The sequence below is a fragment of the Excalfactoria chinensis genome, chromosome 11, assembly GCF_039878825.1.
Source record: "Excalfactoria chinensis isolate bCotChi1 chromosome 11, bCotChi1.hap2, whole genome shotgun sequence".
Classification (NCBI taxonomy): Eukaryota; Metazoa; Chordata; class Aves; order Galliformes; family Phasianidae; genus Excalfactoria; species Excalfactoria chinensis.
The window spans coordinates 1,405,652-1,428,694 of NC_092835.1; the positions used below are offsets into that span (position 1 = coordinate 1,405,652).

Below are 23,043 nucleotides of genomic sequence, written 5' to 3' on the forward strand. Positions count from 1 at the left end.
GCAGAAGAGCAGGCCCCGCCGTCTGTATCTGCAGTGTATCACTTGCTGTGATGCTGGACAGTGCCTTCATCAGGTACGTGGGGTTGCAATTGCACCTCCTGGCATTTTGCTCACTTGCTGATGAATGGGGAGAAAAGGTTTGGAGCAGTCTCCGGTGGTGGAATGTTAGCAGTCACACGGCACATAAAGATCGGAACGCTCTATTATATTTGTGGAGATAAAGTTGAAAGGCCTCAGAAATTTAAAGCGTGATTTCAGCCGTGCTTTAGGAGAGTTATTTATCACTGTCATAAAGCAGTAAGTTTGATTGATTATTGCTTTCCCCAGCAGACTCCTTTAGAGCAGGGCACTGATTGTTCAGCTTAGAAAGGTGGATAGCTTTTGGCCAGTGGCCTCAGGCAAGGTGTCACAGCACCTGCTTTCCTAGGAGGCTTTGGGGCATCCCTGAGCCTTATTCTGGAGCCTCGGCTGAAGGAAACAGAAGACAAAATGTAAGCAGAGCAACATAGAAATAAATACCCCACGAGACTCAAATCTTCTTTCAAAAAGAAGCATTTGCAGCCAAAGAGTATTGTACCAATTAGCGGGCTCTTAATTAAATCGCTTGTTTGATTTGCATCCAAATTATCATTTGGATATGATGTGGGCTTTGATACCTTTTCATTAACTGTTCCTTTTGGGGAGAAAAAAAAAAGAAAGATAAATCTATTTTTCACTCTTTTCCCGAGGCCTGTGGCATCAGAAGGTCAATCATTTTTGTATCCATTTAAAGTCCATTATTGGCCGGCCACTACAACCTATCAAGCAACTCTCTTATTTTTCCAGTCAGTGATTCAGGAATCTATAGCTCAGTGCAGATAAATGGGATTTCATGGGCTTCTAACCTTCCTGCTTTATTGAAAAGCAGAATATTAACTGCTCCACTGACCAGCTGTCCATTAAAAACACAGGCTATTTTTAGAAAATTGTTTGCCAATCAAATCCGACCAACATCTGTAAAGGGCTTTTCAGTTTGCTTGGTTTTGAAGCAAATGTTCCAGCTGCTTTTCCAGCTCCATTGAAATATTCCCATTTATCCTCTCTCCACGTCTCTGTCCTCGTCTCAGGTATTGTAAGCAGCGCAGCGTGTTAGCTGGGATTGTTATAAGCTGGGTTTTACAGGTCCATTTGGTGCCAGCCCTTGCTGGTCCCCGGGGCTCCCTGCGTTATTTTCTGTTCGGTGAAATTAGTGCTTTACATTTTTCCTCTGTTCCCAGGGCTAAATGAGTTCTGTTAGCCCACAAGGCTGCAGGCAGGCTCTGGGTTATTAGCCTGACATCTGGCTAATAACTGGCTGCAGTTCGGGAGCTGCAGCCTGGCAATGCGTGCAAGGGCAGATGCAGAGAGCTGGCTGCTCTGGGCCTGTGAGCTGACGACTGGCTCTGTCCCTCGGTGGCCGTCGAGCACTTCCCCACTGCTGGTGGCAAACAGAGCCCCAGTCCTTGTGCTCTTCGTTCTGTTGCTGCAGGGAGGTCCTGACTTCTCAGTCTCCAGGCATAATACAGTTGTCCCAGCACAGCTCTCGTTTCCAGGTGGGTTCTTCAATACCAGCTCTCTGAGCTGCTGTGAATCAGGTCAACAAATGCACCCGTTTCTTCAAAATTAGCATCCAGTTTATGCCAGTGCGATGCGAGTGTTGTCACCTTATTTTACCTCCTACAGATTGGAATCCAGTTTGCAGAATAAAGTGGACTCTCTGGGTTTAAGCTAATCGTGGGTTTCACAGGGATACTGGAGCCAGATGCCAGAGAAAGCAGCACCAGCTAAAATATTATTACTCTCTCCCCTGCTTCATGCTTGATGACCTGTTTCCTTCTCTTCACTGCAGGGCATTGATTTCTGCCCTGGGCAGAATGTCTCTGGAGTGACAACACATTCGCAGGAGGAGCACAGCACTTTGCCACTGCTCTTCCACCTGGGCAGGGACCCTGGCGAAAAGTACCCGTTAAGGTGAGCCAATTCACAACGATGTGAAAACACTCAGCACTGCTGGTGTACGCCTTATGTAATCCATTTGCCTTGATAGTTGTTTGGTCTCTTTTACAATCTGCTTGAAAACTGTCCCAGAAAGCCGCCATCACTTGCATGAGTAGCAAAGAAAAGGAACAAGCTGGTTGGGTGGGTGTGCACGTCTTGTCTTCATTCAGCTCATTGGCTCTTGGTTTGTGTTCCAGCACTGCCAGCAGAAGGCAGAATGTTCACTTCTGGGTAGGACAGGGCGAGGTGCAGGTCAGCTGTGGAATGAAGCTGCAGCAATAGTGTGTCTGCACTGGGAGCTACTCTGCTGCAATTCCCGGTGCGTTTTGGGGTTAGGGAAGAAACACCCGGTGATCTTTCCATGCTCTGCAGTGCTTTTTTCTATGCACTGCTTTGGAATCTGTGAAGGCAAATGGGGTGAGCCATCAGTTTCCTAGCCCAGCTAAAGGAGCTTCTCCAGAGAGCCTTTGTGAGAGGACTTTCTGCTCAGTCCTTTTCCCTCCTTGGGCTTCCTGGCTGTCTGAATCCATTTTGCTATAAGCCGACTATTGTAATATTTATCTCCAGCACACACCATGCCCTGAGAGATTTCTGTAAGGATTTTTGTAGCCATCAGCCAGCGCAGTAAATCTGGCACCTCCAAAAAGCTTCTGAGGTGTCCCAGCTCCCTCCTCCCTTCTGCATCGGTTCTGTTCTCTGACAGCACTGGATGCAGGCAGAGACACTCAGCCTCATCCCTCGCTTGTGGCTCCGAGTTGAAGGATGTGGAAGCAAATAAAGGAGAAGCTGGTGCTGCTGTGAGTGCCTGCACAGCCATGGTTTTGTGCAGCAGCTTTAACAGAGAGACGTTTCCTGAGCTGACAGGACTGCAATTACTCAACTGTTTTAAATAATTGAGTGGATCCACTCGCTCCATTACTTCCCAAAGAACTGAGCCTGTGCTGTCCACTAAGTGTTTCCACTAGAGAGAAGGGGAGGAAAAATATTTTCACTTCTCTCTCACTTAACAGACGAGCACCCTAGAGGTACATTAGGCAGTATATAAAGCTCTTCAGAAACCCAGCACGTTAGCACGTCCTTTCTATTGCGTCTCAGCACTAATGAATAAAGCAAATCTGCAGCTCCTGTTATTTTAAATTCAGCTCAGTGAAACGATGCTGCTGGGTTGGGATTCCAGATGAGATTATGCCCTGTTCAATTGAACAGCTACTTTATTTTAGGAAGATGAATGGATAGAAATGACTTCTTTTTCCACAAATGAAATGGTGGTAGTATTAAGTGAACTGCAGTTTGTCTGCTGTTTGTGCGCTCTCAAATTGCTAGAGATTTGATGGAGAGGAGATCTTGTTTAAGGGCTGCTTGCAGGATTCCTGCTTCCTTCTTATTTAGGGAAGGCATAAAGGGTGTTCCTTACAACCACCACGGGCTGGGCATTGAAATTAATTCCAGTTTAACATCTGCAATCATTCCTCGTGTGGATCCATGGATTTTTTTTTGGACACTCAAAGCTGTTTCTTTGATTGAATTTTATACCAAGATTATGACGTGATTATGGGAAGCTGCCGTGTTGCTTAATATGCAGACCCTAATAGAAAGCTGCTTCTTTATAAATGACTCTTCTGCAGCACGTGATGATGCTGTTGTCTCCTCTCTGGTCACAGTGGAAAACTCATGGGAAGTGGGTCTCCCTTATCCAACGTGGTAATTAAATTATCCTCATTTGTGGAGCTGTTCCTGTTGTGTATTTTTATTTAGCTTAATTATCCCCCTTGGCAGGCAGCCTGCTGGGAGTCCCGACACTAATGTTTCTCAGAAGGGAATCCAGCATTCTCCTCCCAGCACACATCTGTCTGTCTGTACGTGCTGGGTGTGTTTGTGTGGCCTGTGCTCAGCCTTGAGCTTTCTGTGTTCACAGTCCGTGTTGGCCACAATCCCCTGTTCATCCCCTGGCAGCCCTGGGGGTGTGAGGTGTATCGCATCGCTCTTTCACCACCTTGGCTCCTCTGGAGCATCCTTTTGTTGCCAAAGCAGTTAGAAAAACATGTTGCCCCCCCCATTTTCTTGGTATGTTTCGTTTATTGATTTTACTGTTTTGCCTTGTTAAATTGACACGTGGTTTTAATTGGCTTTCTGCTGCTCTTCTGAAGGCTGTGAAGGAGCATCACGGCACACTGACGCCCCGTGTTTCTCTTCGTTTGCTTTTGTGACGTTTAAAATTACTTTTTCCTTATTTTGGTGCAACTCTTTCTCCCCCAAGAGAAAAGATTTTAGTCATCTGTTGTGTGTCTTGATTTGCATTACTTTGGCGTTAGAGGCATGTGCAAAACCACGTGCAAAGAGGTTTCATCGCTTCATTTGAAGGCCAAGCATCACACAGAGATTTACAGTCCTTCCTCTCCCTGACACAGCTTGCCACACTTCCCAGAGCCTGCCTGGGAGCACTATCAGCAAAAGCTTATCTCAGGAGCACTTCTCATGCAGTGGAAAAACTGGTCAGGCCATTACAGGCAGGTCATGTCATCATGCTGAGGACATGTCGGGCAGTTCGGAGCCATATGGCACCCTGCACTTATGTTCCACTGCACGTGAGGCAGGGTGTGCATCCTTCTGCATGTCTGACTCTAGGAACGGACCCTCCCAGCAGGGCAGTGTCTGTTCCTTCCTGCAATTGCCCCTTCTGTTTTGGGATGGATCAACTCCAGCACCTCAGCTTCTGCCAAGGGATGGAATTGTGTTTGCCCCCTTTGCCTTGAAAGGTAACTGCTGATGTATCTCCAGCTTGCAACTTCACCCCAGCAGTCCGACAGCCTCACCGACTTTCCACGCTGTTAGCTGGAGCTCTTGGCAGTGCCAAATGAGCATTAGGAATCCTGCCTGAGCTTGCCCCAGTGATGGCATTTTTACATCGTCACATCAGCAGATGGGATGGAGCACGATCCCTGTCCTGTGGCTGACCTTCAGCATTGGCATCAGGTACATTCACTGCCAGGCTTTGCTCCCTCTCTGGAGCAAAGAGAGGACTCACCTGGGAGCTGTGGGTCTCTGGTCCTGGAGCAGGGAGGAGCTTGGCACCGCAGGACGTGCTGTAGGTCTGTCTGGCAGCAGGATGAGGTGGGGCTCACACCTGCCCACAGGTACTTGATAAGGCAACGTTGGCATCTGGAGAGGTGCTTGTAATAAGAACACCTGCAATACAAGGGTATGCGTGGGCAGTGCATTTCAAAGCAGTGTGGTTCCTGGTAAATAATGTTTCTTTTGGTTGCCAGAAATGGTAATGTAACTGTATGTATCTAAGTAAGAGTTACCTTGTTATCTAGGCTCTGCATAGAGAGAAATGAACTTCCTGCGTCTTTTGTCATTTGAGAGATTGAGTTGATCTGTGTAGGTCACCCCATAGAAGACTTTTTTTGGCTTGTTTAAAGGCTCTCAGCCTTTCAGTATAGATTGTGTGTTAGGCAGCACACAAAGCAGAAGCGTTTCTGTGAGTCTAAGCAGTGTTTTGTTTCCTCCCTAGATGCACTGACTGATTTTGGGAGGGTTTGTGTTTTCTTGGTTGGCTGGTTGATTTTGCTTCCCATCGAAACACTCAAACTTGCAGAGCTCCTTTGTTATCAAACCCATCGAAATGCAGAACTAGAAGATCTGATAGGGCATCTTGATTGGAGTCTGTTATGTTCAGGGTATTGGGTGTCCCCCAAGTCCCCACCCATGGAACTGGTTTCTCCACTCAGCCTGTATATGACAAATTCAGTTAAATTATCTGTTGGTATCTTCCCAACCAGCTGTCAGCTTTGCTACCTGACTTAGAGGTTGTATTTTACTGAAATACTTGGTGCCAGTCAGGAAGAACATGAGCGGTAATGCATAACTGGCACAGCTTAAAATACAGCTAACAAAACATGCAGTGCAAACTGAAGGAGACAGTGCAGTTCGGGTCAGGCTGCAAGAAGAGTTCATAGCAGAAATCACCTGAAATTCAGCCTGTTTGCACCGAAGCCTTGCTAACAATTAAGTACAGCTCAGGTCTTGTTGGTACTCCGGGGTGGTAACAATGTCTGCTCTGAGCTATTAGCTCCTCTCAGAACCAAGGTTGCTACATTTGGAACGACAAAACACCTACGTTTGACTTAGGGCAATAGGTTTGATTATTATGGAGGAAAAAGGGGAAGCGATAAGATGTGGGTTGATGAACGTAATGATTTTTAGAATGCATTAATTAACCAGAGAGCTCACAAATGCCTATTGTGAGCAGATGGAAAATCCTGGAAATTATCAGAGAGGTAATTGCAGTGGTTATGGAAGCAGCAAAGAAGGGAAGAAGCTCCTGGAGGGAAGCTGGAGGGGAAAAGATCTGATGGGAAGGCTGCCAGTCTCACCTCAGTGATCAGGGCAGGAACCTCTCCAATGAGAAAAGAGGGAAGGTGCAAAACAGGGGGGAAAATGTGTATAACAAAGAGCCAGAACTTGGCCCAGGGGAGGCGCTGACTCCTCTCCTTCTTGGTTTAGAGAGGAAAAAAAAAGAAGGAAATGGCAACAGCTGCATTGCAGGAGTGAATTAACTGCTGCCACGGGAGAGGTGGCTCCGAGGAAAGCCACAGCTATGGAAACCATGGAGGACTGAGGATGGAGGCAAACTCAGCTCGATCGATGGCTGCTTGGTTGCTGCTCTTTGCTTGGCTCAGTCCTGGATTAGAGCTCTGTGCTGCAGCGTCTGATCAACCTGTAAGTTGTGCTTAATTGCAGCAGACCTGCAGCCTGCAGGTAGTTTGCTGAGTTACTGCCTAGATGGAGGGGATGCTGTATAAGGACTATTAGAAGAGCCACGTGAACCAGTGCAGAATGCTGTGTGAAGCCGTGAAGGTGAGGGGACACACACCTGCTGGGGAGCTTACATCTGGCTCCTGAGGATGCCTTGCAGTTGGAACTGCCCTTTGCTTTTCTGCTGGGCTCCTTTTTTGTTTGGCCTTGTGAATAAATGCGCGTTGCTGTGCTGCAGAAGCAGAGCTCTGAACCCTTTGTCTGTATTGTGCAGACTGTAAGTTCCAGAGGAGCCTGGTAGTAGAAAAAAGGAATAGAGGAAGACAGAGTAATAAGCCAAGAACTTGGATACCACGTTGCAGAGCAATCTGATAGCACTGATAACAGATAACATCAAATTACCTGAATCTGGGTGTATTTCACAGTGAAAAATAATGTTGCTTTTTAAAAATGAAATTAATTCCATTGGAGGAGGAAGTGAAATACACCAACTGTTAACCAAGTTCTGCGCTTTCCCCCCCCATAAACGTGAAAGCTGCTATTGAGAGCCTACTGAGATGCGCTGTGCAGTAACCATTTGGTTACGTTCCTTTGAATAATAACGTGGTTCTGTCACTCTCGGGATAGAGATACATTGCAGTGCCTGTATACAAATCATCAGGAAGGGGTATAAATTAATACATCAAGATCTGGATCTGGAAAAGTAAAAAAAAAAAGCTGATAGTGCTCTTTAATTTCCTGTGGCTTTGATGCATCTGACAGCGTATTTATTATGGCAGAGCAACCCTTTTCCTTCCCCCCCTTACAGGTTGGGATGGTGGCAGAACCGAAGACGAAGGACTCAGACAGTGCTCTGATACCAAAGGCAGCGTGTCAGCAAACCCTCCTCCTTCCAACCTGAATTTCGCCATAGGGCACGGTGGGGTTAATAGCAGAGCAGGTTACACTCAGAGCTGTTTGGAGAGGGAGGAGATGGGAACAGATTGCCAAGGCACAATTACACTAAATGAACTAAGCACAGACCACACCTGTGCCTGGGACCCTGCGCTCACAATCCAGCCCTGATTGGCTCTCCAGAGACTTCCCGGAGGTAAAGTGTCAATTAGTGTAATGACCCTGGACTTTGTCCACTCCGTTCGCTCATTCTGAGCGTGGAATAATTTCATGTGCGCTGGGGGATCTCTTTGAGCAGACTCCTCACAACACCACCTGCTCACCCTCGCCGCTGCTCTCTCATTCTTCCAGTGCTATTCCCAGCTCTCCTTCTGCAGGATTGTTGAGCTGGAATACAAAATGCAGCGTGCCCTGGAGGCAGCGAGATCTGCAGCCTTGCTCAGACAACAATAGCCAAACACCTGTACAGATATTATCTTGTTTTGTAGTAGAGGATGTAGCAAGCCCTGCCCTCACAGTCCAGACCTGCAAATGCACTCGAGGAAAGGAGGGGACTGTGGTTCCTGAATAGGAGAGACTCCCAGCTCCATTAACAACTCAGACTGATTGCCATGAAGCAATTATCCCCATCTAACATGCAGATTAAGGCACTCCTCTCTTGCAGGTTTTGTCACAAAATGCACCTCGTTGATGGGACTGGAGAGTTTGAACCCGCTGTACGCAGACAGGGAATACTTGACAAAGCATTGCGTGGATGTTGGATCTTGTTATGTGTTATGGTGCTGCAGAGCTCAATTTGAGCAAGCCCTCAGCTCCTGAGACCAAGTGTTGTACTCCAACAGGGAAATCAGCCCCAGCCTTGCTGTGCTGTGTGCTGACAGCACTTTTGCTATGTATGCATGCCCTGAGCTGCTGTCCTGCAGGCACTGCAGCCCCATACCATGCTAGAGACCTGCTGTACCTCCAGCTGGGCAGCACAGCTCTGTGTTCAACCCAGCCAGCTGATCACCATCTCTGATGATCTTCCGGCACTGAGTGATGCCTTACAGCACTTGAGGTCCATTGCTGCCATGTACTTCAACGCCAGGAAGGCAGCTGCAATCGGATATGTTTTAAGCCAGTATCAACAGGTTTAGCCAGCTTAAGAGCATGTTAAACCCCACTGAGGCGAGGTTTATAGGTTAGCAGTGCAACTTGGAGCATAATCTATACGTGTTCTTTAGCTTTAGCAAGCTTTGTGCTTCTGTGAGAGGTATGAGGCTTTTCTATGTGCCAAACTGCTTTGTCGTGCTTTAGGGAAGTCATTCAGCCTGTGCTAAAGGCTCCGATAATCTAAGAGAGTAGGAGCTGCAGGGGAGAGCAGTTGAAAACCACCAGGAGCTGAGGTTAGGCCGAGATTTCATGTCCCTGCTGAGCAAGCTGAAACAGCCAGGAGTGTCCTGAACATGGGAATTAAAGCAAGAAGATGGTTTAAATGATACGCGCCTACTTGGTTACACTGCAGCATTCACGTGTCTGAGGCTGCTAACGATGCTGTGGATAAAAGCAGTGTTTGAGATTATAGCAAAAGGGATTTATTTATTTTTTCCTTGGGACTGGACTGGCATATTTGGAGCAAAAAGCAGCAGTCGTGACAACATACTGTTCATCTTTCATCCCGACCACAGCTGTGTTTTCCAGTGCTCTGTCCAGATGATAGCTAATTTGGAGGCATACGTATGAAAAGCCGCTTCGATGGATGAAATTTGGGCTCTTGAGCGCTTAAATATTTGTAAAGGCGTTAAAGAGCTTAATTAGATAGCAGCAACATTTTGTCTTGCAGGTCTGCTTCCACAAGATGTGGAATGCTGTGGAGATGGCACAGGCAATAAACACGTTAGGTAGTTAGGAGAGCTGCAGCAGAAGGCATTAAGCGATTAGCTATCTGAATATCCCATGCATGCTGTGCAGCCCAGGGACTCACCCGTGCTTTAGGAGCACTCCCTGGGCACGCATTGGCTTTGCTGCTTTGTGTCTCTGTGTGCAGGCTCTCCTGCATTAGTTGTCCTCTGTGTGTGGGCACTGGTTAGCTTGAAACACTCTTAGCCTCTTTTAAAAACCTGCTTTGATATTTGCAGGCTCTCTGCAGTGTCAGCAGCCCCGTGTGTTTGAAACGCAACTGGAGGACTCACAGATAAAATCTGCCTGGGCTAAAAGGCCATTGTGCCACTGGGATGCAATGCTCACCAGGCCTGGAGTGTCCTTAGTGAGGGTGAAAAGTCAGAGAGGGTGGCTGGTGGCCTTTCAGTACCTAAAGGGAGCCTGTAAACAGGAGGGGAGTCAACTCTTTGGAAGGGCAGATAACAGCAAGACAAGGGGAAGTAGTTTTATGTTGAGGGAGGGAAGATTGAGGTTGGATGTCAGGGGGAAGTTCTTTACTGTGAGAGTGGTGAGGTGCTGGAACAGCTGCCCAGAGAGGCTGTGGATGCCCCGTCCATCCCTGGAGGTGTTCAAGGCCAGGTTGGATGGGGCCCTGGGCAGCCTGGGCTGGTATTCAATGTGGAGGTTGGTGGCCCTGCCTGTGGTGGAGGGGTTGGAGATTCATCATCCTTGAGGTCCCCTCCAACCCAGGCTGTTCTGTGATTCTTTATGAGCTATGAGGGATACACGCACAGAGCAGCATGCAACTCTGGGGGCTTCACCATTTCCATGCAGTCCATGTAGACCATACAGCCAGGATACAGCTAGCAGGGTGTGAGAGCAACAGATTAGTTTGCTTGAGCTTGTCATTTCAAATTCCCTTCCGCTTCTCTATCAGCAGCGCTCAGGCCCATCCCCACAATCAGCTTCTCTCTGGACAGCTGCCGAGATGAGATATTTATAGGGTTTACTGGAAACTGTTGGCACGTTGCTGGGCTTCGAAATGTGATTGTTTTTCAAAGTAGGAAATTAGCCGGAGTTTGGGGCTGGTGGCCAGCTCGGACTGTAAGCAAAGGGAGCCCGAGGTCAGCACCAGGCAGCGCTGTTTCTCTTTTATCTTCAGAGCCAATTTGCTGCTCTCTGTTTCTTAAGTGACTCTTAAAGGTGATGGACAAAATGAGATCATTGGCTGGTCATCCTGTGCATTAGAACTACTTGAAGTATTAGTGAAGTACACTCTGAAGCACTTAAACAAGCACCTACTGGAGTAACAGTTGGGTAAAAATCTGGTCATTTATAGTCTCGTATGAGGGCTTGGAGCCTGATGGATGGGTCCTGGCTTGGAATAATAAAGCTGTAATGTTGTGAAATTAAGGAGGTATTCTTGTCTTGGACAAGTCACTCCTATTCTTCTCCATCTTCCTGTTTGCATAATGGTAGTTCATTTTGCTTAGCGATTGTGAAGTTTTACTGGCCAACGGTTGGTTGCATTTGAAACCCTTCGCTTGAGAACGCTCTTGAGAACAAAGTAGTGACATTGCTGTCACTTCCCTTCAATAAGTGCTTCCACGTGATGCAAGTCCTGCATCTTGAAAGAGTGGAGGATGGGAGCACTGGGAACTGGATGACCTCTCATGTGACATGCTGGAAAGACAGCCTTGGCAAACCTGTTTATGTGCTAATGTACCTGGCAAGGTGTCTGTCCTGTATTCTGGTCTCCCTAGATAACCACTTAAAGCGCCGGCAGACAACCCCAGAAGCACCTTTCCTTTGCTAATGACATCCCCCTGGGATCCGACACAGGCTGGCAGCATCTCTGTCCAACAAGTGAGGCACTGGGGCTGCTGGAAGCAGCAGCTGTCCATGCTGCAGCCCTGCACTGAGCTGTTCTGCAGGAGCCGTGTGCTGCTGTGCTGGGGAGCACACCGGGCTCTCTGCCATCCCTGCCCCCCAGGCTTAGTGTCAGACCTGCAGCCTCGTGCCCAGCCAGGATGGATTCTCTCAGCCCAGGTCCTTCATTCCCAATGGACCTGCGGGCGGTTAGTGGTGGCTGCCTTGTTTACATGCTCTTCTCCTTTGCTGCAGCCCAGGAAATGTCTTCTGGCATCTTAGCGATGCTTTAACAATGCTGTGTGTCACGCCTGATATATTCAGGAAGCCTCACTAACAACTGCTGAATTTTTTTCACCTTCTAGTTTTGCCAGTGATGAATACCAAGGAGTTATGAGGCGGATATCTGCTGTGGTGCAGCAGCACAAGGAGACCATGGTGCCAGGAGTGCCACAGCTCAACGTGTGCGACAAGGCCGTCATGGTGAGCAGTTAAAACATTTACAGTTCCTTAGCTTAAAGTATATTTTGATGCTGGGAAGGGATGGAGAGGAAGGGAGGGCTGTTTGTTGCCTGTGGGATGCAGCAGCACAGCATAGGTCATACAGAGCCAGTCGGGCTATGTGTGCAAAGTCTGTCAGCATGCTGTGATAAACTGTGACTTCCCTCCTTAGAGATACCAAAGTATCTACAAGTAGATGCTTCCCCTTTCTAATCCCCTTTGCAGCTCTCAAAAGCCCTCCGTGTTTTGGGTGGTAGGGCTGAGGCAGTGGATCTTGTCAGATACTCAGATCATTGAGCATCCTTTGGTCTTGTGTGGTCTCCATTGAGTACACCTGTGCCCTTCTTTTCCAAAGTCCTTCTGCTCTGAAGCCAACCAAACTGGTTTCCAGTTCTGTCTTCTGTTTTGAGTTGGAAAGTTACGGTTTGGCTTTCCTTCCAAATGCTGCTTGGTGTGCTACGAACCTGAGAAACAAGCGGGATGGTTCTTAGGAGATAAGGTTGTCAGATGACAAGAGTTGGTGTAATTTAAGGGGATGTGCCTGTATAGACTGACACAAAATAGCAACAGACAAAATCTTCCTTACACTGAAATAACCGTATGAAACATACCCTGGGTACCTGCTGCTGAGGCTCTGCCCCAACCAACCAGGGCAGTGCAGAACATGGAGCTTCCCTGGAAAGAGTTTTCCTCTGTGCTTCCAGCTGCAAAACTGGTTGATGAAGTGCAGGCGTGGTGCTGTTGTGCAGCTGCTCTGGTGCAGTGTGTGCAGGTGCTGTAAAAGCAGTAACGCTGTTTGTCAGCACACGGTGTCTCTGGGTTGCAAAGTGGAGCAAGTGCTGGGGACTGGAGGTCTCATACTTCACCCCATACCCCAGCCTTCTCTCTGGAGCTGTGCTGCCTGAATATTGTCTCTGTTTCTTTGGACCTCTGGTGCCTCTATGGAGTAGTCAAGCATCTGAAGTTTCCGATGGTGCAGTTGAACATTGAGAAATGGATTTAGAAAAGGCATTCGCAGTTTGTAAATGATCCAGAGCCCTTCATGCAGCCATTCCACCAAACTCCGCTCTGTGTTCTGCTCGAGCTGCAGAGATAGCTGGTGTCTCACTGCCATCTGTTGTCAGCTGCATGGAATAGAAACATGCTCCGGTATTTTTGATGGGGTTAAGCTTCTCTTTACCTCCACAGGAATTTAATCAGTTTAAATGACTTGAAAAACTTCATGCTATAAAAGGCAGCAGGTCGGAGCTGAACTGAGCGTTAACAGGTGAAAGCAAGAGTCTCCCATGGATGGACTTGGAGAGTCAGGGAGAAGAACACACAGGATTTATGAGGGCAGAGATCTGCCTTTCACATTGGCACAGACCCAAGTTTTAAATGGCTCCAAAAAAAACAACCCTGAAATTCAAAGAACTTTCTTATCCAAACTCCTTCCTGTTAATCCCTTTGGAAGCTGAGGTTTGCAGTGGGATTCCTTTCTGATGTTGCTGTCTGTTGCATGCGTGCCAGAGATAGGTAAGCTCAAGAAACATGAAAACAAGGGAGGAAAACAGTTTTGCTCTGCATGCATTGGGGTAGTTGGCTCAGAAATACCTCCTGCTCCATTTGTTTGGGATTTCATCCATCATTTAAGTACAGCCATTGTTCTCTCTCACGCCTTCAGCCTTCAAACACTGGTGATTTTTACTTGTTCCCTTAATAAAAGACACGGATATTGTAGTGCTGAGGGTATGAGCTCTTTTCTGGACCACAGGAGAAGTAGGAGTTCACCGACAGCTTGTGATCTGTGTGCTCCATGCGGCTGCAGGTGAGGGAAGAAGTCACTCCGAGTCCCACCAGATTGCGTTTTATAGGAGAAACCATCATATTCCAGCAGAGGGAATCGTCTGACGCCTAAGGGTTTGTAGTCTTCCCTAAAGCCTTTTTGAATAGGATTTGGAGCTGGAGAATGGATGATCCCAGGAGCATCAGCTGCAAGAGTTCTGTTTTACAAGCAAGACGTAGGAGTGTTGTTGTGAGAAGCAAAAGGAGCCATTTAGGATGCAGGGCTCAGCAGATACTTTGTGTGAAGGTCTGACTTCATTTTGTGTGTTTTTTTAACAGAATTGGTCTCCCCCGGGCTGTGAGAAGCTCGGGAAGTGCCTGAAACCACCCAAGTCTGATCCGAAGAAATGCTTTTGGTCTCATTGATCTTAACAGCAGCCCTCAGGAGCTGCCCAAAAAGCCCTCTCACCGCCTGGACGCAGAGTTTACAATGCAGCTCTTCTCATGTTGGCACTCCTGTTTACACAGGAAGGGTGTGATGTATGCGTGATATCATCATTTGCTCTTCCAAAAGGGACAGTGTTTATATTGCTTAGTGCTCAGGGTTTAGCCTGTCCTCATCTGTTGGTTTAGTTGTTTCCGTACATGGTAAATTTTCAGCGAGGACTGTTTTAACTGTGAAAGATCTCTGGGCAACCACAGCTCTGCCATGAGCTCCGAAACACCACGGCTGCACCTTTCCTCTGCCTTCTTCCAGCCGACCTCTGGAATCGCTGCTTACGTGGATGCCCCAGCAGCAGCCATAGGAGCCTGCTCAGGAAATGTACAGCCCTGCCCAAGCTGCCCTTGTTTTGTTTGCTTGTAACTTGTTGCTTTAACATTTCGTTTCCATTGTGAACTCTTTGGACACCAACTTGTTTTTGCCTGTTCTTCCTAAGCTCGCAAGTACTGGGTGCAGCCGTACGGCCCACACAGCTGCTGTGCACGCCTGAGTGCAAACAAGTGCTGCGTTCTGTTCTCAACTAAGGGGCAGCTACAGGCAGAAGGCCCTGCGTTTTTTCTTCCTGTAGCTGCAAGCATTCAGCAGGCCACATTATAAAGCAATTCGCAGATAGGATTCATGTAAGCATTGCCTTATTGCTGGTATACGGAGCGTTCTCGGGGAGCTGGGGCTCTGTTGTTTATTTGTGGGATTTTCTTTATTCCCAAAACTCCAGGTCCAAGTGTGGTGTAAGTCACTCTTGTCATCTCGTGACCTGGGCCCACCCAACTGCAGGCTCAGAAATGCCCATTTACATCACACGTTAACTCTTGACCCTGTTTCCAGCGTATGCTCTCTGAGGAATTCTTCTTGTGCAAACTTTCCCCAGCCTGGGTGTAGCACTTCTCTAAACAGAGTTCTTGGTAAATGCAGATTCTTTGCATAATTTCACGTTGTAAAAATCGCTCATCCCATTTTTGAGTCTGCTTTTCATACCCCTCGCTGTTGCTGATAAACGTCTCTCAAACGGAACCTGGCAAGGTTGTTGTGGAGCTGTATGGGAATAGCTAGAAGCAGGGTTAGCTTGCTGTCTGCACCAATGACAGGTCTGCTTCCTACCTGCCCTAACCAGGAGCTGTGCCAGAAGCGTTCCCAGCCCAGCGCTCCATTCTTATCACAAATATAGATACCACCAGATGAGGGAGTCCGTCACCACAACCGCCTGAAGGTTGCTGTCAGCTCTCCAACAGCTGTGAGCGTCTGCTGCAAACTGCAACAGCTTCATCTCTGTGCGCTGCCTATAAACAGGGCTGCAGCTCCCAAACACACTCCCCAGTGTGTTTGCATTGTGCACATGGTAAGCATGCCAGGTGCTGGTAGCCACGCACCCTGCCTTCCACTTCACTCTTTTCTCTCTTGCAGCTTTGTGCTTTTTTCTTCCTCTGTGTTACTTGCTTGGGCACGCCAGCCCGCTCTCAGCACACTCAGTGTTTGGTTACTCAGCACACAAAGTCTTCATCCCTTATTGAAATAGTCCCTTGGTGCATAGATACTGGATGTAAACTTTACACTACAAAGCTGGCTGCTGGAAGTGACTTGAAGTTTGTTTCCTTCATTGCTTCGTGTCTGTTAGCTAGAAAGCTAACAAAGCTTCATATAAAGAAGCGACTGCTTTAAATAAGTATAGTAGTTCTACAGCTGGACAGCCAGGCAGGATTTTAAATCATCCCCAAAGATGTACAGATTTTAATGTTAAAGTGAGATGAGGAGCTGAGGAAAATAAACACATTTAGCAGGGAGCAGATAGAAGGTTTGTGTGCACACACCTGTGGAACAGCTGGCACCTTGCTTTGGGGCAGCCTCATAGCTCTGCCTCCCAGCTCATGGGGCTGGCTGGGCTTAAAAATAACTTGTTTTGTTTTCCTTGCATTATTTTTAACACGGATCAATTACTCAGCCCACACAGCTGCCCGGCGCACTTGGGAGGCAGGGGGGTAAGTGAGCTTAGCACACAGCCATGGGACAAACACAGCCAGCCTGCAGCTTGGGGGACAGCCCCTCTGCCCCTTGTATGTAGCCTCTGGTTCATGTGACAGCTGCCTGCTGTGGGATCTGCCCCTGCTGCACGGCTCCTGGCTTTGTGGGGGCTGTGTGTGCTGTAGCTGTGAGCAGGGAAAGGGGCCTGGTGGGATTTAGTGATCCACAGCAGGGCTGCTTCCTTGGTGGCTTCCTTCCTCAAGCTGTGAGCCAAAGGGAAGGTAGTGTCATGCTAAGGCTGCTTCTGCGTGACGTTCCTTTCTTTATGTTTAAACACATCTCCTAAATGCTGAAAGCTTGATATCTGCTTGGGCTGAGAGTCCGAGGAATTCCTCTCCTGCCTTTAATTTCCAATTAGCTGAGCCTCCCAAGTCTCCCTCCTCTGCCCCAGAGGCTCCGTTATCGTCCCACCCTCCGTGCAGAGAAGCTGCTGAAATTGATGTAACTAATAATCGTGGAGAAAGTCCTCCTGCATTTACAGTCTGCAGCTACACAAATGGAGCCTGGGTTTAAAAGCCTGCAGCGACAAATGGATTATTTCGGTGGCAAATTAGTCTCCGCGGACCAACAATTTGGGGAGCTGAACACTGGAATGGGAATGCGGAAGATCAATTCCCAACACTTAGAGCCAAGGTTAATGCCCTGCAAACAGTATTGAGTGCAGTGATGAGAGATAACGTGCCTCCGTGTTTCAAATGCCGAGCAGAAGAGTGCGGTATTAGAAGCAAAAATGGGAGAGTTTGTGGGGGATTTGGGGTCGGAAACCGGTGTTGGGAGGCAATGTGCTGTCTGCAGTCACCCCAAAGAGCACTCAGGGCTGAGCAGGGATCCTGTGGCTGTCCTTGGCCTGGGGAGCCTGCAGGCTGTGCTCACTGAGTGATCCACTGCTTCTTCCATAGCCAAGTAACTGTTTTGCAGTTCCAATGGCTCCTTTTCCACTTTTTCGGAGCAGTTTTAATGCTTGGAAAAGCACTCCTGCTGTTGTTTTCTGGTTCTGTTTGATACTTTCCATTTGCTATCAGAATGCAGCACTGCAGCGTCTCTCCAATCAAACTCATAGCCTTGAAGTGCGGTTGTGAGGAGGAACTGAAATCTCATCCGAGGTTCCTTCTTTTTGTTGGAAAACATCTCCTTTAGACACAGAGCAGGCCCCATTGCTTGCTTTGCTTTATATCCCGTGCCTCCACTTGGAGTTTTGCAGTTGCTCGAAGTCCAGTCCGAATTATATAAATCCTAAATAAATGTGCAGCCCAAGCCAAAAGCCTGTGGTCTCTTAGAAGAGCAGAAACCTCCGCCATCCAACTTACCAGAGCCAGCCTGGCAGCCAGCACACGATTCTCTGCCTTTTCCAGAGCCACTTCACACCCTCCTGAGTGACAGGATACATAGGCTGGCAGTGCAATTCCCCCCCCACCCCGAAAGGGATAGGGGCAGAAAAGGGCCAGCTTGCCAGCAGTGAGAAACGCGTGCCAAATGCATTAGCACTGGCTCCAAATCCCCCTCCTGCTTTGGCAGGAGGAGGGAAGGAGTTCTGTGTCCCCTCCAAGGGCCTGAGCTGGGGTCAGCTCAGCGCAGGATGCTCAGCAGGCAGCACCAGAGCGTGGTCCCTTACCCCTGTTAGTGGGGGACACAGCAAGCTTGCTGCTCATAGCACCAGTCCAGAGCGCAGGGAGTTGGCTGGGGAGTTGCATTCCTCTGCTGTTGAAATAAGATATTTCACATTTGTGGGGGTTTTTTATTATTGTTATTATTATTATTATTATTAAAAACAACAAAAAGAAACTGGTTGAAAGTGCATGCGTTTCCAAAGCTGAAATTGAAACGAAGCGTTCCAGAGGATTTGGATGGAAATTGTAGTTCTCGTTTCCCCTTGTGGGGGTATGTTGAAACTTTGGGCATTTTGTTCCACTTCACGCTCAAGTTTGAACATCCTGAACGGAACAGAAACTTCCACACTCAGCACAGCTCTTCTAATTGCCCGCTGAAGCTGATTCGAGTTAGCTCTGAAGCCTTCCTGCAAACAGTTGCTGTGTTCACGGTCTAACAACACCTCTCCCACCAGGACCTTAAAGCGCTTTGCACTCACTCATCATCCATGAGTGGGAAAGAGGGGCAACGGTGGGCTCCCCATCCTGCAGTGCCATCAAGGGAGGCAGATGTGGAGCTGCATTCCCCCCCTGCAGGCACGGAGCAGCCCAGCCCTCCCCAAGCTGCGAGCGGATGCTGCCACCTCCCCACGATGTGATATTCCAGAGCTGAAGGTCCTTTGACATCACTGTTGGAAATCGGTCCTAGGAAAGTTCTGTTTTTCGGGTGGAAACTGCGGTAGGAGTCAGCGCTGCTGTTTGAAAAGCTGAACAATGAGAAGGAAAGTCGTTTCCTTTCTGGATGTTAAAATCGGTCGGTGCCGCCCTGTGCGATGGGGGATTGATGAATGAGGTGCAGTGCTGACAAAAGCCTGGAGAAATGTTCTTAAAGCCGAGCTGGCACCTTGCGTCGTTTCTGGCAGCTGGAGGGTTGCTGTAACCTTCTGTAGGATCAGTGCAGGGCCTGGGAACCTCGTGTGGCTGCTGGAAAACGCTGCTGTCCTATGGGCTGCAACTGCAGAACCAGGTGAGGTGGAACCATGGTGTATGGTGGGGTGGCACCGGGCAGGGCTGCCCGGCCATGGTGCCATGGGGAGGAGGCAGAAGAGCCCCTTCCCATCTCCTGCTTATTTCCACGGGCAGGCAGGCAAAGTAATTCCATCTCTTCCGTCCACCAGGAAGAAGAGGAGCTGCCGGAACGGCTCACATCTGGTATTGTCGTTGGTGGGATGACAAAAGAGATGAACCCTTCCAGTTCTTCTGTGGGAGCACGGCTGCAGCGCAGCGCCTGTTCCAGCGGATGGCCGAGTGCCTCATCTGTGTTTGCTTCTCTGGAACAGCTGTTAGGATTTTTCTGGTGCCAGGGAGATAATCTGACTGCAGGGAAAATCTTACTCTGCGAGGGAACGGTTGTGGAAGGAGGAACGCTGAGCTCCTGTGTGGGCTGCCCCTGGCAATGGAGCCTGGTGAGGGAGGGAGCAACCTCTGCGCTGACCTTTAGCTCATCCCCAGCCATCCAGCACGCAGGTGCCTTCATCCAGAGGGCCAAAGAGACCTTACAGCCCCTATGGATGGAGAAGGAAGGAAGTGGAGCAGTGGAGGATTCAGCCTGCAGCCTTCTAGAGGCTGTGCATTGAGAGCTGGCAATGCAACAGCATGGGGTGCGTGGGATGCAGGCAGAACCCTCGCTGTGCAAGAGCCCCATCTGACAGCTGGAAGGTCTCCAGGCTGCAGGGGCAGCTCTGTGTCCACAGCCAGGCTGCTGCATTCCCTGTCAGCAGTGGGCACCGGGCTTGGCCAGGGATGCTGCATGCTGGAGCTGCCTTTGCTTTCAGTGGGCAGCTGTACCTAGGGTGCATTTGGTGCAGCTCCAGGTCAGATCTGCTAATGGAAAAGGAGATGTGCAATCACTCGGCAGCACGTCTCCTGCCCATGATGGATTTTGCATGGGCAAATGGCAATTCCCACAGCAGGAGATGGAACTGAGAGCCGTGCAGCACCGTGACTGCCTCATCAACAAGAGCCACAGAATCCTAGAATGGCCTGGGTTGAAAAGGACCAAGATGATCATCCAGTTTCAAACCCCCTTGCTGTGCGCAGGGTCACCAACCACCACACCAGGCCACCGGTGCTCCCAGCCATGCCGTGCGCTGCTGGGGCTCCGTGGACCAAAGGCTGCGTGCCCGGGGGGGGAGAAGGAACAGAACTTCGAGTCTCGGTGCTCGGCGCAGCCTCGCAGTGCCACGGAAGCTCCGCCCGCTGGGGGCCGGCCGGCCGCGGTTGCGCAGTCAAAGCGCGCAGCGCCATGAGCGAGGAGCGGCTGCGGGCGGTGCGGGACCGCGTGCGGTCCTTCCCCGACTTCCCCCTGCCTGGAGTGCTGTTTCGGTGCGGGGCCGGAGCGGGGAGATGGGGCTGAGGATGGGAACCGAGGGGCTGGGGTTGGGAATGGGAATTGGGGTGGGGATGGAGGCGAGGAACTGGGAATAGGGCGGGGGAATTGGGGTGGGGATGGGGGTGGAGTTGGGAGATTAAGGGTGGGGATGGGAGCTGGGGGTGGGCGGGAGCTTGGGGATGGAGCCAAGAAGTTGGGAATGGGGCTGGGAAATGGAGCTGGAGCTGGGGATGGGGTCAGGGGTGGGGATGGGGCAGGGAGCAAGGGATGGAGATGGAGCAGGGATGGAGATGGGGAAGGGATGGAGATGGGGAAGGGGCCCCCTGGGTGCAATAGCAGCATCACCTCCATCCCTTGGTTGTTTGCTAACTGCTCTCCTTCTGTTTGCAGTGACATCAGCCCCCTGTTGAAGGATCCTGTAGCTTTCAAGGCTTTGATTGATCTTCTGGAAGATCACCTGAGGGCATCCTGCCCCAAAATCGATGTCATTGCAGGTGGGTGTTCAGTCCCTGAGGCTGCTGCGGGGCACTGTGTGCTCAGAATCCCCAGTTGGTAAGTGTGGGCAGACACCTTGCTAATTGCTAATGGGACAGGAAATAGCATAGCCTTTGGACACTGTCTGTTGGCCTGTATTGTACAGTAACACCAGTATGGTATTGCCCTTAACCCAGTGCTCTCCTTTCCTGAAATACTGGTTTGATACGAGGCAGATGCCAACCAGTGCTACTTCATTGCCAGTGTTGTAATTCTATTGTTAAAATAGAGGCATTCAGCGAGCACTGAAAGCCATTGTGCTGTGCCTGGGCAGCCCCATGGCAGGGAGCCCCTGTTCCAGCATGTTTGCTTTCCCATGCAGCTTTTTTTCAAGCCAACTGACACAGCCATGGCAGTGATAATGCATTACAGCACACGCTTTAAAGAGGCTGAGAATGAAAGTGCTGGGAAAGGAACTGCTGGAGCTGGGTGATAGCCCAGAGCTCGGAGTCTGGACCAGACCTCCTCCAAGTGCCTGCTGATAACCTGCTGTGCAAAGTCCTTGGCTGTGTGGCTGCAGTGATAACCGGGGCTCAGCTGAGCTCAGCTCTTTGAAGGAGAGCTTGAGGAAAAGCCCAGAGGGCTGCTGGGAGGTGGGGGGTCACTGGTGGGTTGTAGGACACTGCACTGACACCTTTGGGTTGTTTGCATTTAACCCTTGGGAATCGCCATAAGGGCGCGTTGCTCTTGCACTTGGGAGGATGAACATGGGCTGTCAATCCCAAATGGCTTTTCTGAGTGTTCTTGCTGCTTCTCCCCCTCCCCTCCCCAGGTCTGGACTCCCGTGGCTTCCTCATAGGCCCCCCCCTGGCTCAGAGACTGGGGGTTGGCTTCGTGCTGATCCGGAAGAAGGGGAAACTCCCCGGCCCTACTGAGTCCATCTCATACGCCCTGGAGTACGGCAAGGTGATGCCCAGTGGGGGAAGGGGCCAGCAGGCTGTGCCTGAGCTCAGAGTGTTAGCAGGTTAGGAAGTGTTCCTCTGCAAGGCAGGGCTGCAATGAAGATGCTCTTTCCACCCTGCAGGCTGAACTCGAAATCCAGAGTGATGCTGTGGAAGCAGGACAAAAAGTGGTCATTGTGGATGACTTGCTTGCAACCGGAGGTGAGAGAAGCAGAGAGAAGCAGGTGTGGGTCACCCTGCTTTCCTCCACGGGCAAACCTTGTGTACGTTGTACATGGAAACCACCATCCATGTAACGTCCTGCAGCATGGGAGGTGGCAGCGTAATGGTAATTTACACACAACATGTGTAAATCACTGTAGCAGCTACACCTCATGCTGTGCATGGTGCTGGAGTTCCCTGCGTTGCTGCATGCTTTGTTTGGTGCTGCTCCTCAGCCACAGGGGGATCTCTGCTGAACCTCCCTCTGCATGCAGGTACAATGCGTGCGGCCTGTGAGCTGCTGGCGAGGCTGAAGGCTGACATCCTGGAGTGCCTGGTGGTCATTGAGCTGAAGGCCCTAAGAGGGGCAGCCAAGCTGGAAGCCATCCCTTTCCACTCCCTGCTGCAGTACGACTGAGGCTGCTGGCTGCTGCAGCACCTCTTAGGGTGCAGGTGGTGACTCTGGGTTGATGTCACGATGGGGTGGGCAGTGGGGACCTGCACTGACTCCTGCACAAGAAGCTATGGGAGCTGGAGTCCTGTTCATTTGCCAAGCCACAGATCAAAGCATGCTTAGTGCACAGATCCTTTTCCCTTTTCTATTTGAGTTCCTCTCTTTGGGGAGGGGGACCCCGCAGTGCCATTTTAGAGGTGCTACCAAAGCAGGGCCGGGTGCTCCATGGAGCCACAGGTCTCTGTGCCTGAGCCCAGCCCTGGGAAAGCTCTCCCACCTCCCCATTGTAGCAGGGACTGAACTCAGTGATACAATAAATGTTGACTTATTTTTCTATTCTTTCTAAGCTGTCTCAGCACTCTTCTTGCGGTAACAGCAGCTGTTAATGACCTTCATGGCAGCACTGGGGGCTGCAGCCTGAGCCTCCCATTGCCACCCCAACCAGAGGCAGCAGCGACCACGTCCAGGTATCTCCATCACACAGGTCAGAGGGGGGTCACCTGGGCAGCGTGGATCTCAGTGCACCTTCCAAACACAGAGCATGGGGATGGCACACTGTGCGCACAACCTGTTTTTAACCACCCTTTCCTAAAAAGCCAATCCAGTGCTGCTCTGCACCCCCCCACAAAGGAAACCTTCCCCTGGGTGCTGGGATCCCCAGGCAGCCCCACACCGAGCACACACACTTGGCACTGCTTGCAGGAACCCACTGTGATGTAGAGAGGGGAAAATGAGTTCCACCCCACAGAGCTGTGTGTGGAAAGCAGCTGCACGCTGCGGAGGCGAGTGCTGGC

At 49.9% G+C, this 23,043-nt stretch overlaps 2 protein-coding genes across 2 annotated transcripts in view; both read left to right on the top strand.

The window, feature by feature from the left end:
- The window catches only part of GALNS (galactosamine (N-acetyl)-6-sulfatase), a 42,583-nt gene extending 27,416 nt beyond the window's left edge, over nucleotides 1–15,167 (top strand). Inside the window, exons 12-14 of the mRNA XM_072346194.1 lie at nucleotides 1,868–1,989; nucleotides 11,763–11,880; nucleotides 14,002–15,167. Of these exons, the coding sequence (XP_072202295.1) occupies nucleotides 1,868–1,989; nucleotides 11,763–11,880; nucleotides 14,002–14,088 (327 nt within the window). The 3' untranslated portion in view covers nucleotides 14,089–15,167. The remainder of the gene's footprint in view (nucleotides 1–1,867; nucleotides 1,990–11,762; nucleotides 11,881–14,001) is intronic.
- A 4,531-nt stretch (nucleotides 15,168–19,698) lies between these two features.
- Nucleotides 19,699–22,585, top strand: APRT (adenine phosphoribosyltransferase). The gene is made up of 5 exons (XM_072346195.1): nucleotides 19,699–20,151; nucleotides 20,549–20,652; nucleotides 21,465–21,598; nucleotides 21,717–21,795; nucleotides 22,071–22,585. Exons 1-5 carry the CDS (start codon nucleotides 19,805–19,807, stop codon nucleotides 22,211–22,213), a joined length of 807 nt encoding a protein of 268 aa, XP_072202296.1. The 5' UTR covers nucleotides 19,699–19,804; the 3' UTR covers nucleotides 22,214–22,585.
- The last annotated feature ends 458 nt before the right edge of the window (nucleotides 22,586–23,043 follow it).

What these genes read in the sequence shown, in the direction of transcription:
- APRT (XM_072346195.1), top strand. Translation starts at nt 19,805, where the DNA reads ATGGCCTGGGTTGAAAAGGACCAAGATGATCATCCAGTTTCAAACCCC. An exon ending in CAAAATCGATGTCATTGCAG is followed by an intron (nt 20,653 to 21,464) that starts GTGGGTGTTCAG and finishes TCCCCTCCCCAG; the next exon opens with GTCTGGACTCCCGTGGCTTC. An exon ending in TGACTTGCTTGCAACCGGAG is followed by an intron (nt 21,796 to 22,070) that starts GTGAGAGAAGCA and finishes CTCTGCATGCAG; the next exon opens with GTACAATGCGTGCGGCCTGT.